Source organism: Chaetodon auriga, chromosome 13 (genome assembly GCF_051107435.1).
Source record: "Chaetodon auriga isolate fChaAug3 chromosome 13, fChaAug3.hap1, whole genome shotgun sequence".
Classification (NCBI taxonomy): domain Eukaryota; kingdom Metazoa; phylum Chordata; class Actinopteri; order Chaetodontiformes; family Chaetodontidae; genus Chaetodon; species Chaetodon auriga.
Window position 1 is genome coordinate 15082565 of NC_135086.1, and position 14363 is coordinate 15096927.

General features: G+C 42.9%; 2 protein-coding genes across 2 annotated transcripts; one reads left to right on the forward strand and one right to left on the reverse strand.

Annotated features, from left to right (window-relative positions):
- Positions 1-169: 169 nt before the first annotated feature.
- Positions 170-3309, reverse strand: LOC143330822 (ankyrin repeat and SOCS box protein 9-like). The gene is made up of 7 exons (XM_076747582.1): positions 3184-3309; positions 2954-3033; positions 2648-2755; positions 2035-2185; positions 1630-1764; positions 488-694; positions 170-381 (listed from the first exon to the last, which is right to left on the reverse strand). Exons 1-7 carry the CDS (start codon positions 3266-3268, stop codon positions 170-172), a joined length of 978 nt encoding a protein of 325 aa, XP_076603697.1. The 5' UTR covers positions 3269-3309.
- Positions 3310-7353: 4044 nt separating this feature from the next.
- gpr143 (G protein-coupled receptor 143) lies at positions 7354-14305 on the forward strand. Its single transcript, XM_076747105.1, has 9 exons — positions 7354-7699; positions 8761-8870; positions 9161-9255; positions 9669-9761; positions 9982-10091; positions 10186-10294; positions 11772-11889; positions 11978-12233; positions 13670-14305. The coding sequence occupies exons 1-9, from the start codon at positions 7444-7446 to the stop codon at positions 13771-13773; spliced, it is 1251 nt and encodes a 416-aa protein (XP_076603220.1). The 5' UTR covers positions 7354-7443; the 3' UTR covers positions 13774-14305.
- The last annotated feature ends 58 nt before the right edge of the window (positions 14306-14363 follow it).

The following is a 14363-nucleotide window of genomic DNA, read 5'->3' on the forward strand; positions in this document are numbered from 1 at the left end:
CTGTAACATTTTATCCTTTTAATAATGACTCATTGTTAATGAATGTTTAATGACAGAAACTTGCTCCAAGACCAGACTGATCTTGAGAATCAGCTTCCAGAGGACTTTCACAAATTACAGTTAATCACTCACAATCATGAGCCATGATGAGGTCTTATCACTACCAAGATTATGCAAGTGCGCCCCCTGCTGACCCAGAAGTGAAATGCTCATTGAAAGTCTGAGTTACTGAGCGCGCTCGCTCGCCCTCTGGGTCTGATTGGTAGAGAAGATACTTCTTCACCTCAGTGGGAAGGTGGAGGTCGTGAATCCCACCCAGCCGCCGCTTGCCCGCAGATTTCCTGATGTGCAGCCGGCACAGCTGCATGAGAGGAGGCACTCCTGGACAGGCATCATGGGAGAGGCGGGAGCCGTGATAGAGAGACGTTCTGATTAATGTCATGAGAATCCCCACAGTCGGGCTACTTGGATGCTTTGGCTTGAATACCTCCTGCTTGTCTCAGCAGCGTCTCCACCAGGCTGTTGGGAGGTGCGAGGTCCACTGGACGTTTGCCCTCGGAGTTCCTGAGGGAGCAGTTGGCCCCGTGGTCAAGCAGGATGGACACCAAGTCGGGGCTGCACAGACGAGCAGCGATGTGCAGCGGCGAGTCACCACACACACTGTCACTGGACACACTGCTGTTCACACTGGCACCTGAAGGAGAGCAGAGACTAATGAGGTATGAGCCTCAGATTACAGAGCCTAACTGGTGCACGAGGACAGTCTCTGACAGCTCAGTTAACGCTTGTCTTCAGCAGCAGAGCACCATTTATCCTCTTTATTGCTCACATAAAAGACTCTGGGCCATTTCTTAGCCAGACTGCATTTACTGAAGTCATGAATCAGCGAGCCCAAAAAATCTTTATGTAGACTTTGTGTAAAACACAGCCTGGATTTTACTCAGGGAAACAGTGCATTTACACAACTACTTTATTTAAGTAGAATTTTGAAGTACTTTCATACTTTTCATCCCACATACACTTACATACAAAACAGGTGATCAGCAAATTACATGTGATGCTTCTGCAGTGGCAGAGGAAGTGTTCAGATCTTAAAGTAAAAGTAGCAACACTGCAACATAAAAATATTTCATTACAAGTATAGGTCATGAATTGGAAATGTCACCGAAGTGAAAGTATGTGAATATTATCAGCACAATATACTTGAAGTAAATAAAAGTACTCATAATGCAGTCTCCTGTGAGTGTTGTGCTATCATAAATTATATTATTGGATTATTATATTGCTGATACATTTGTGTGTAAGTAATATTTTACTGTTGTGGGTGAAGGTGGAGCTAAGTTTTACTGTTTTACACACAGGTAATCAGGACCAATGCATCATATTTTATAAACTCACATGTTTTGAATGTAAAATCTTAATCTATTTACTTCCTGATAACTACAAATGTCAAATAAATGTAGTAGAGTAAAAAGTATGACATTTTCTGAGCAGCAATAAACACTCAAATACAAGTATTACTACTTATTTAGTACTTAGTATTACATTTTTGACGCCATGTGACCATCTGTCATTAGTTAAAGCCCCCCCCCGTCAACCTAAAACACTGCTAACACTAGTTATTCTTACCGAGCTGAAGCAGTTTCCTCACAGTACTCAGATGCTGATTGGAGCAGGCAACGTGGAGAGGGAAACCCGGTTGGTGGATATACTGATCCACATCTGCACCCTGCTGAACAAGAGGCTCGATGCACTCTGCGTGACCTAGACAGAGTTGCCAGAATCATCACAATGAGAAGCGATGCATTTGAAAGGATGTGCTTTGAAATGTGCTCGCGCTTGGAAACCTGGCAAAGAATATGCAATCGTTTTACTTTGTAGGCTACAACAACACAGACTGTGTTTTAATACATTATACATTTCTCTGATGTGCTTTTCTGATGTTTTGGCACTCTTTGTGCATTTTTGCAGTGACTGGCTACACTGGTTCAGCATAGATTACCCGTGCGTATGCAGTGGTATGCGACCTCTAACCTTCTGCTGCAGCCCTGTGGATTGGAGAGCTGGTCTGGCTGGTCCCTGAGGGAGTTGCTCCGTGCTGCAGGAGCAGCGATACGCAGGTCACATGGCCCCGGGCGCAAGCTTCTGACAGGGGAGTTTGTCCATTCACTGTTGAACTGTTCACCTGACATGGGTAGGTATATTTTTGACAAAAATCATTTGATTAAAAGTCAGAATAATAATCAAATCAGGCAAAAGCAATGATGTTTTTTATAGTGAGTGCATCATGTGAGCATTACTAATTTAATGTAACAAATAAGAAGCAGTGATGAGATGTTATGAGCCTTTATTGCAGTGCACTGTGACGCTTTGACCAGTCAGACTTTGCATCTGCAGATTTATGTTTGTTACTGTGTTGTCGTGCATGCGTGTGTCTGCATGCTCGTTTGTATGTGTGTTTGGTTAATCTCTTACTCACATGCAGCAGCAGCACAAAGTTAAACCCAGCAGTAATTGATTTGCTCGCCTCCTGACTAGACCAGGGCAGGATGTAGGAATTTCACAAACACACTGTCCTCGCTTTGAATCGTCTTGAATTTAGTTATATTCACCAAAATAAGCGTAACCAGACAGGAGCCTTACTTACATTTGCCCCATTTTCCATCAGAAGCTTTGTGCAAGCCACATGGCCCTGCATACACGCTCCATGGAGGGGGGAAACCTGATCCAGAGTGCTCAGATTCACACCTGCACCCTGTGAACAATACACAAGTGAGATACTGAAGATGCACATTTGCTCCAAAATAAAGTACCAACAGCAAATCATTGATGGTTTATATGATGTTGGATTATGAAATATTTCATATTTCAGTAATGAACATGTGGGCGTTTCCACACATATGATGATTTTCAGACAGCAAAATCTTTCCTTGATGCATTCTAATAGGTTTACCTGTGCAATGAGTCTTTGCAGAGCGAAGACACGCCCGTTGAATGCAGCATCATGAATTGGAGACCAGTCTGATTCAACATCTAGGTACAGACATCGAAAAACAGCAGCCACTCACAACTTATCGCACTTTTCAAATGACAGAAATATGCGTTCAAGTGACATGGTGAAACTTGAAAGCAGTGAATGTGCTCCAGCTGCGGTGAGCACATGCACCGCCAGCAGCTACTCACCGCTCATCAAAGGGTTCGAGAAAAACACAACAGTCCCACTTTGACATGTGGAGTCTCGCAGAGTCTCTCCGGGTTCAGCAGCCATACTTCACAGTGACCGTCCCACAGGCTGTGTCAGGGCCTGCTTGTTTCGCCTCATAGTTTTTTAGATAAAAAGAACTGTGTCCAACTCACGTCTAAACCCATCTGGAAGACGTTTGTTCCTCATCTGCCGTCGGCATATTTGTTGCAGGTCTGTTTGCTGTGATGTCATTTCCTCTCAGACAAAGCATTTGCCATGCAGGAAAACAGGCTGGTTGAATGTAGCGGGTGGCTCTCGACCAATGAAGGTGCAGAGGGAGGGAGCGGGAGAGGGGCCTGTTGAGCAGGTCTGTAATTTTGTGTGTAATTTGACACTTTACATCCACACCCATCCTCTCCAGCAGGAGATGGGTGGTGTTAAGGGCGGGTAAAATGAAGGGAAATGAGTCTACATGTGTAAAGTTCTGGTGCATTGTAAATGCATTATGTAATGATTGGTTTAAATGAATAGGCCATAAAGATATAAACTCTGTTTATATTCTTTCCCTTTGCGCCTGATTCAGAACAACACAGCAGTCCTTTTTTTTGCATTGATAAACTCTTCTTAGGTGTTTTTTTCAATTTTATGTCCTTGGCGAGAGTTTCATGAAAAACTGTCATTTTATAAAAAAGTAGTTGTTATGCTTTCAATCACTTGACAAAATCGGCTTCTTTTATGCGCCACAGCGATGACATTGACGTGGCTGTCGCTGCAGACACGTTGCATTTTCTGCTTCCAGATACTTTAAGTCCCCCCGTCGCTCAGAAATGTGTTTTGCTTAGTGTTGTCTCACGCGGATGTTTGACCTTCATTATGCAGAGTGACGTTCGTGCAGAGTTTGACACCAGAAGGCTGTTTTCACATTCATCTGCTGAAGGAGAAAAGTTTCTCTGCGCTCGCCTTAAATCAGAGTTTGTTTCTAAATGATTTTGTGACATCACTACTAGTTTGGACCCAGTTGAAACCTCTTTTCAGTGAAGGAGAAAGTGTGTCTCATATCGCATGGTTAAAGTTGTGAAACACACAAATATTCATATATTCATAATTTCTGACTTTCTTTCTGCCACTTTATCTTTATTGTTGTCTTGTAACTTCATAGTTTTGCACATAAACAATTTTTTGATCCCTCTTAATGTCTTGTACAAATAATTATGTATTTCAATTTGTCTGCAGGGGATCATCTTTATGTCTTTATCACCACTACATCTCATCACCGTCACAGTGCATATTTGATGCAAAATGCAGTTTGCTGTTAAATGCCGTTCAATAAATTGAGCCTTCGTGACAAAATTAGGATTCTTGCTTTTCTTAAACGAGGATGAAATTTCTCTTAATTCCATGTAGATAAATGCGACCTCAATTAAAGGATTTCACAGCTTGCTTTGTAGAAACAGAAAATCCACTTATTTTCTAAACTTAACAGAATGTAAACGTGTGGCCTAATAATCAGGGCTGACCCTCCTGTGAGTCAAAAATCAGGGTTCAACGCCCAACAACAGGAACATGCTCAGCCTCAGTGTCTCTGAATAAAAGACTGAACCTCACCTCTGACTGACATCTGCATCCAGATGATGAAATAAATCCGGTTGGACTTGAAGCTAGCAGCTGTGACATGAGCTACACCTCTGCGATTACTGATTTAAGCTCCTATATCACACAGCAACATGTAATGGTAGCAGCTCAACCTTTTCACACACAGCTATTCCCAGATGAACAGTAGCAGTCTATTGTGTTTTGGGAGCTGCAGTCACACTGCGTGCAGACCGGCAGAGGGCAGCAACAGAGAGCAGACGTTTAAACGGCGAGTCAGTATTAACTGTATTCCTCAGGGTGCTGTTAATCGCTGGCAGCAGGCTGCAAGCTTGCCATACAATTGACTTTGTGCCCCATCAGAGAAGGTGCATATGGATTAGAATGCCATTGTACAAACTCAATGAATGCCCTCTCTGTAGTACTGAATAATGAAAGCCCTTGATGCTTTGTTTCCCAAATAAATCTGCTTCAAATGTCCACCCGTTTCCTCAGATCTCCGTCCAAGCTGGCAGATCCAGCAGCTGCCATGACCTCTCCTGTATCTGGACGTGGTGAACGTCTGCTGCAATGCATACTGAGAGGGGGAATTATTTCAAGTATAGGCTCTTAATCCTGGTGCAAGATTCAGCTAACATATGCAAGCAAAGTGCACCAAATGTCATCCTTCTTATCATGAATCTAATTATGGGACTGAGCCTGCTTTACTCTGGATGGATTCAAATTTCTTTTTGTGCATTTACTTTCTAATTTCTTGTCTCACAGGTTAGGCCTTTTCATGACTGCCTCAACAAAGAGACTGCTGGACGCGATTGATCCTTCTGAATCAAAATTAGATGTGCAAATCAGTTATTTTCTATGACCGACACGAAACTTTGCATGGTGGATAAAAACTTAAAGTCAGTCGAACAGTCAGTCTTTGACATCTTTTTGAACTGACTTATCTGACTTGTTTGTTCTGCTTATCAATGCAGAACATGTGATCTTCTATGCTACAATCCGCGTGAAATACTACACACGAGTCCAATTCTGTTATCACTAAAGCATGACACACAAATAGCACAAGTGCTCGATAGAGACCATTCAGTGGTCACTGCATCTGCCTCCAAGGTTATCATGTGGGTGCTGCTGCGTTTGGTCCTTGTTGATTTATTCCTTTTTTGTTTAAGCATGTTTGTTTTGACTCATTTCCACTTTGAATATATGACGCATGCTGTGTGTTTTTGTGAAGGATAAGCTATTGATTCATTTAGTGATTGATGGTGTTAAAACAGAGCAGTGTCTACACTTACAAAGTTGTACAGTGACGTGCAAAAGTTTTAGGCAGGTGTGAAAAAATGCTGTAAACTAAGAATGCTTTCAAAAGTGTAATCCCAGACAGACTCCATGACGTTGAGATCAGGCCTCTGTGAGGGCCGTATCATCACTTCCGGGACCCAAACTGATGAACAATTGAGAGACATCAGAAACGGCCACGCACAGCTCTCATTTCGAAGTTCCTTTGGTCCTGAACTGGAACCCAAGGACATCAGAAGAGACAGCTGCCCCACCCTGAGTCTCTACCTTCCCCGGTGTCCTCTCATCAACAAACCAGCAGCCAACACCAATCTAACATCGCACCCCGTACATCCAAGACCCAGAGTCACCCGTCCATTCTTTCGTCCCCTCCTTCCTTCCCCTTTCACCCACTTTAACCTCACCCCTCATCCTACCATTCCTCATCCCTTCACCTCCCCACCATCATTCTTTCATCCCTCCTTTCATCCCTACATACTAGTGCATCCTTCTTCATCATCCCTGCTCTCCTTCACTCCAAGACATATTAACTGACTGTAAATCTGTATCTTTGTGGCGTGGTCTTTGTCGGTGACCTACATGTGAAACTGATGATCATTAGCACCTGTTTGGTATAACTGGTTGATCATACACCTGATGGTTTGAAGGCAAAGGGCAGTAGCACCAAATATTGATTTGATTTTTCTTTTCTTCCCTTACTTTGCATTTTGTAAATTGATAGAAAATAAACAATTATCATTTACATTTTGAAAGCATCCATAGTTTACAGCATTTTTTCACACCTGCTTAAAACTTTTGCACAGTGCTGTATATCCAAGATGTGTTTTCTTTTTATTTCATGCTGTTATTGTTATTGTGATTTGTCAATGTGTAGGTCAGTGGCGTCCATCTGAGGTTGTCCTATTGACTTCCTGTGTGTATCTTAATGGGTTGTAATAAATCAGCAGTGCTTGCATTAGCCCAATAATTTTCCCTCATTGGAAGAATAACTTCTATCACATCAAAATCCCCTCTTATAATTCTGACTTGAGTGTATTTTAATCCTGTACAGGCCAAGAGCAGCAAAATACTGCGCATGAATGAAGGAATCAACATATACAGTAGCTGCTGAACTCACCAGACTTAAACCACATTCTATCACACAACAGTCCTTTGTCGGCTCTCTTGCATTGTGGCACAGTTAAGCTACAACTGCAGGGATTAAATGGAAGCACATGATGATTCAACCCCGTGATTTCTCAGAGACTTGGGTCATGTACCCAATCATTTCCTCTCCTTTTCTTCTGTCTTTTTCTTCTTTCTCCTGACACCGTAGCGCACGTCTTTGTCTCCCTCTGCCTCCCTCCTCTCCTGTCCGTCTCCTCCAGTGCGTCATGGCATCCCCCCGGCTGGAGACTTTCTGCTGCCCGAACCGAGACGCGGCGACCGAGTTTGTGGTCACCTTCCAGCCCGTCCTGTTCGGGGCGTTGAGTTTGGGAAGCGCGGCTCTCAGCCTCTTATTTGCTGTTTTACAACTTCTTCCGAAGCGCAAAGGATACAGAAGACTCGGACAATATCCGCTGCCAAGGCCCGCGTCTTCCTCCCGGATATTGTTCATCATCAGTGTGTGTGACATACTGGGGTGTGCAGGTAAAGAACACACTGCTGGCACAGGCCTCCTTTTTTTTTTCTTCTTCTTTTTATTACCGCTCAGACAAACAAAGAAAAGGGCGAGTAGTTTTTCACAAGGTGCTATTGCTTGCTGGATCCAATTACGCACGCAAATGTTTTGTTTTTAACCCTTTTGTTGCACCACATTAGCTTATCTGACCTGCGTTATCCGCACACATAAAACACAGATTACTATGAAAAATAGGATTTATCTGCCAAAAAAGAAGGAAATAGAATGTTTCTTTATAGATTTATCCCACGTGAGCTTTCGCAACAATTCCAGTCACTAAACTAGGCTGTAAAATACCACAAATCTGGATTACAAACTTAAAAATCTCAGCTCACATCAAGTTCGTGCAGAGTAGATGAAGCCTATTTAAAAGTTTCTGTTCTGAGAGTTTATTATAAAAGACAAACATGAATCACGATCCTCTCATGTGAGGAATGAAATGACTCATAACAACAACTGCAAACCTTTTTTTTTTTTCTGTTGGCATATGTTGATTTGAATGCAGCATTGTTCTTAAAGCAATAGTTGCACATCCACACCGTTGCTCTGCATGGTACACTTCAACTGTCCATTCGTGGCTTCGCTTGTGCACTTGGTGAAGGCAGATGAGGTCATGCTTGCCCGTGTGCTTAGTGCCCAGCGAGATTCACTCACCGCTGCAAAGGAACAGCTCGAAGCGCAATTTCCAATAAAGTACACAACAGCGTGCAGTCTGCATCACATTAAGATTGTGGGAGAGCTCCCCTTTTTCCATTCCACGGTGAAGTCGTAGGAAGTGGAAACACCCTTATAAAACACACCTGGAGGCAGTTCATATTTCCATGATATAAAGCTGCTATTAAAAGGATTCCATGGGTGAATCTAATTAATAAATGTACTTAATAATACCTAATTAAAAAGAGCTTCAGTTTCACATCCTCTGTTCATTTTCCCTCTTCTGTTTGTTCCCCTCCTCTTGCTGGCAAAGCAGGACTTGTCTAATTTGCTCAACAGTTACAATTGGAGACCGCGTGTTGTTTTGCTCTCCCAGGTATCATCGTAAGGTCATCAGTGTGGCTGGGCCTGCCAAACATCATTGACCACATCTCGGTGGCCAACAGCACTGATGTCTGGCCAGAGGTCTTCTGTGTCGGCAGCGCGGTATGTACGACCCTCTTTGACAAAGACACACCAGGTCAGCTAAGGCTTCGTGTGAGTGTTGAGCCTGACAGATGAGGACAAGAGAGGGACGATACGGTCATGCGTGATGCTGAAAAATCCAGATTCCATGGATTAAAGTGATGATTCATTTAACAGCCTGATGAACAAGCATGTGAACGGTCAACTCAAAAAACCTCAAAAAGAAGGCACAGTTACATAAATACTTCTTGCTATGAGAATTACTACAGTTATGACCTGCATAGTCAGAATATTGTGTCTATGTGTTACAGATGTGGATCCAGCTGTTTTTCAGTGCGTCTTTTTGGTGGACCTTTTGTTATGCTGTCGACGTCTTCCTGGTGGTGAAAACATCTGCAGGAATCAGGTGCTCTGAGCCTCACCTTCCATCTACAACTCATTATCACCTTAACATCTTGTCATACAGGAACAAGATGAAGCCTTAAACTGAGCCGTCAATGTGTAAAAAAAAAAAAATCCTCCTCTCACTTTGCTTCACTGTCTACTGTAGAGTTGATGCTTTCTCATTCAGTGCTCCATTTGCAAACCCCGCGTGACACCAGTTTGAAGTTTGTTGTAATGAAAGTGGTCTGACATTGCTATAAAATGTCAGATCTCTTTAATACGCGTCTTGTGTTTCAATGGGCCGCCAGCATGCTCCCCTCCCCCAATGTGTACTACTTTTGTTGCCTGCAAAGAAAAAAAAAAGTCATCCTCAAGATAAAGAGCTGCGGCATGTGTTGTGAGCTCAGTCTCATGACCTGTTTCTCTCCCCACCAGCACCATTATCCTCTACCACATGATTACGTGGGGTCTGGCTGTGCTGTTGTGCGTTGAAGGAGTGGCCATGCTCTACTACCCATCCATCTCAGAGTAAGACCCTTCGTTGTTCCTTTAGACACACCTTCAAGCACCTTTCAGCATTTGCTGGTCGTATCAGAAGTGATCAGAATGTATGTAAGGAGATGTAACCAAACCTCGACAGGTTTGTGTTGCAGTGAACTTCCCTGTTGATTGGCCATGCTGTCCCCACAGGATAGCACATCTGTCAGCATCTGATTTCCAATGCTAATTTTGTTGCCTTTTCGTGCAGTTGTGAGCAAGGCCTCCAGCATGCTATCCCTCACTATGTCACCACGTACGCACCGATGCTGCTCGTCCTCGTGGCGAATCCTGTCTTCTTTAATCGGACCATATCCGCTGGTGAGTTTCCTGCTCTCAAATCTGTCTACTTCAAAGGCTGTCTTACGCATCCACGTGGGCTTAAATAACCACCTCTCTCGTCCTTCCAACCTAGTGACATCTTTACTAAAAGGACGCCAAGGAATCTACACAGAAAATGAGAGACGGCTGGCCAATGAGATAAAAATACGCTTCTTTAAAATAATGCTGGTGTTCTTTATTTGGTATGTTACCATTTTTTTTATCAGAGGGATAAACTTAAAGGAATTGTTTGACATTTTGGGAAGTATACTTATTTGATTTGCTGCAAGGTGAGAGTTAGGTGAGAAAATAGACTGTATTTGGTGTCACTCCGAAGCATGTAATAGACCCACCGGTCCACCTTGTCAGAGCCGAGCAGGACAAGTGAACAGTGTCATTGCAGGTAAATGGAGCTGTCGTGACCTGTGTGATCAGAGCCATGAAGTCAATCTTTGCAAGACATGGAATCCCCCAGATCGTCTACCATGCCATTGGACCATGCTACAGCTGCAAAGAGGTCCAAAGGTTTGCTGAAGAGTATGACTTTCAACATGTGACATCAAGCCCTCTATATGAAAGGAGTCCACATAGTCAAACAGCTGCTCAATGGCTGGTTAGACATGACACAGGGAGACTCCAAGATTCCAACAACTGGAGCTAGAAAGCCACCCAGTGAGTCCAAGATCCTACACCGTCAGAACAGAGGATGGTTGAATCCTGGGAATGGAAAGAGCTTCCTGAGCAAGAACAGACAGATGAAGAAGATCCAGCCTGTGCCGCACCAGCTGAGACACCACCAGTGGCACACAAAAGTGGACCAGCTGTGCTGACACAGTCATCGCCTGCGCTGAGAAGATCCACGCACCCCGTCCAAGCACCTGACAGACTGAATCTTCAAAGCAAAAGAACTGAGCTGTATCATTTAAAACACTGGTGGACACTGGTCCAAAATGACACTGACACACTGTCCTCTAGTGGATTGGTGGGTCCATTACATGCCAGCCAGTAGTCAGTTAGCTTAGCTTAGCATGAAGACTGCAATCAAGTGACATGGCCTTTCTCTGTCCAAAGGTAATGAAATTCACCTGCCAGTTCCTCTAAAGCTTACTAATTACTTTGGTTTAATCTGCATGAAAAATGCAAAAACATTTTGTGGTCCAGACTATTTCTTGGCCCGACTCAGTAAATTCCTGCCGTCTTAGTTTGCTGGTTGCCTGGCAACCTCACAGTGACAAGGGAAGAGGAAGTTACTGCAGCCAGCCAGGAAATGATGCCGCACACAAGCTCCCGTAAAACCACAACATGCTGTTTTTACACTTTGGTATTTTAATAAGCATATTTCCCAAAATGTGGCGGTACGTCTTTAAAGGACCACACATAAAACGAAATGTGTGTATCACAGATTATTTCTAACAGAGCCGTCTTGCTGTGGTGTCTCTTGCAGTAACGTGACTCTCACCAGACAAACAAATGAAAACTCATGTGCTCATCCTCAGATTAAATCAAAATAAGTAATCATTATTTTCCGCAGCTATTTGAGCATAATTTAAGATGGACGTTAGCTCCGTATTCATTTGATAAAAAACTTGTATTAATTTACAGCTGCTCTTCTTTTCTTGTTAATATAAGTAAAAGTTCAAAGTCTTACTGAGACATATTGTCTTTTCCACTGATGTTTAGCTGGGTGCCCAACATCATCAATGAGAGCCTCCTCTTCTTCCTGGAGATGCAGACTGACATCAATGACAGCAGTTTCAGGAATATCAGAAACGCAGCCCTCATCACATGGTTTATCATGGTGGGTTAAAAAAAGGTCAGCACAGTGAGGAAACTGCCGTTTTATCCGTGTATAACACCTTGAATTATTTTGTATTTTTACTTTTCAGGGTATCCTGAACCCCATGCAAGCTTTCCTCAACACCCTGGCCTTTCACGGCTGGACAGGCTTCGATGTTGACCTCAGCCTGCAGCGGAGGAGGGAGCTGGCCTGGGACTCGGTTTCTACTTCAGTGCCTAACGCAGCAAGCCATAATCCCATTGTGGGAACGGCTCTGCTCTACCAGAGTCATGTCCAGGAAGCCAAGAAGAACATGATGGGCAACGGACAGCAGCACTCAGACGGCATCAGTGTCCTCTCAGAAGGTAATTGGGCTTTCAGTGGCAGTAACACCTCGCCTGTATATCAGGGCTGGTGAAGCTTTAAAGCTGACACACTGCTCACCAGCATCCTGTGTGGTACACGGTGTCTCCTGATGCCACAGCGGCTGGAATGCCTCCTCTATCTGAAGTATATGGGTTTTTTTTCTTCCTTTTTTGGGGGGGGGGGATGATACCATTATGGTATGACATCATCCACAGAGGAAAGGTTTTTATCATTGTGGTTAAATTAACTTCAGTGGCCAAAAAAACAGCTCTCTGTGATGAATTTTTAATGGTAAAATACCTTTTAAAGCAGTGTTGTAGCCGACGCAACAGTGAAGCATGTAGTGTCATGGAACGCGCCGCAGAACTGTCAGCTTTGATCTATGGTGTACTGAACAGTACGGTAGCATGAAACCACATTGCACAGAAAGTTCCACTTTTTTTAAAAATAATAATAAACAGATGAAAACAGCATGGCTACAATTCTGCATGTGTTTGTTAATCCAGCGTGGCACGACATGCTCGTTTAGTGTACAACCTCGTAATGTATGCAAATTCTCTTAAAGATGCCCAGTTATTACACAGAGCTAAGTGTCATCACTGATTTATATTAGGATGACACGCAGAGAGCAATGCCTTGCTCCTGACATTCTGATAAAACCCAGAACTTTGCTGTGCTGTGTGTGTATGTGTGTGTGTGTGTGTGTGTGCTGAGTGTAGTTTGAACACTGATGTGAATTTACAGATATTTATACTTTCATTCTAGTAACACTGAGTGATGACATAGGGATTTTACACACAGGACATTTTGACATGTCACTGTAGGAAAAGCACTGGTGTACATGTTAAAATGAACAGTGGCTGAATTCCATTTAGCTGCTTCCGTTTCAGGGTCCTGGTATTGTGCACGCTGGCTCACTACTGTCATGGCTCACTGGGACACTTGAATAAAAAAAAAAAAGAGCCATCGTTAATATTATTATTATTCTAGTAAAACCTGTGATTTTCCGACTATGACGAGAAATGTCTGCTCTGAAAAAGTCCTGTTGAGATACTTTTAAATGTATTTTGGGATGATTTTTATTGTAAAGCATTTTATACCATTTTATACAATTTTTGTAGTTGTGTTTGTGCGCCATGTGGATACTGTACAAAGTGTTTTGTGTCACCATTCAGTGTCTCTGAAATGACAAGTCTTTAGAAATAAAGCTAATCTTTTAAAGGATTTATGTTTTTATTCATTCATATAGCCCTCTGTTTTTCATTCAATATGCCTGGATTCTAAAAAATTCTGTACATTTTCAGGGTACATATTCCCAAAATACATTTGTGGATGAGTGCACGCATTTGTGATGGAGCGATAAATGAATATCTCAGTAGACAAGCGTGTCATGTGCAGTAACACCCAGTAATCTACCCCTATTTTGTCTTGCTAGGTTCAGAGTCTAGTACAGTTGAAATCCACATTTCCAGCGAGCTACGAGACTATGAGGATGTAGACGCTGATGGAGAATCCTTGGAGAACTCTGTGAGGCACTAGCTGGGGTGATCAACAACCCGCCTCCCTCTACCACGTCCCCTGTGTGACACTGTTCTTTTGTTTTAGATTGTCTCCTTTTAGCGTTTAGTGTGTCGATGAGATTTCTCAGATATTAACCGGTCATGAGACTTCATTAGTTGGTATGTCAGAATAAGTCTAATTCTTGATTCCAAGCCTTTTATTTCCTCCTAAGCTTTTTAAATCTGTCTGCAGCACGGTGTAGTGTTACATCAACTGTACAGCGGCTGAACAGCCCCAAAGCTGCTGCAGCGTGTCTTGTAGCAGTCAGTCAACAGAACAAACATGACATTTTCTTATTAATAACCCACAGGCTGACTTTTTCAAGTGCCTTACGTGCTTGAGGAAAGACTTCTCCCATTAAATTCACTGAACTAGATGTGCACAGGTTGTGTGATAAGCACTCTTGCTATTAAGCTCCCAAAGCCAACCAGAATGTATTGTAGTTACTGTATACGTGCTGTCCATCTTGTATTTTTGCACACATTTTATATTAAATTACCTAATATTTCTTAAGGTTTTGTTGGTGAAACTTTCTTAATGTCTTTTGAGTGGTTGCAAAGGGCTGCATA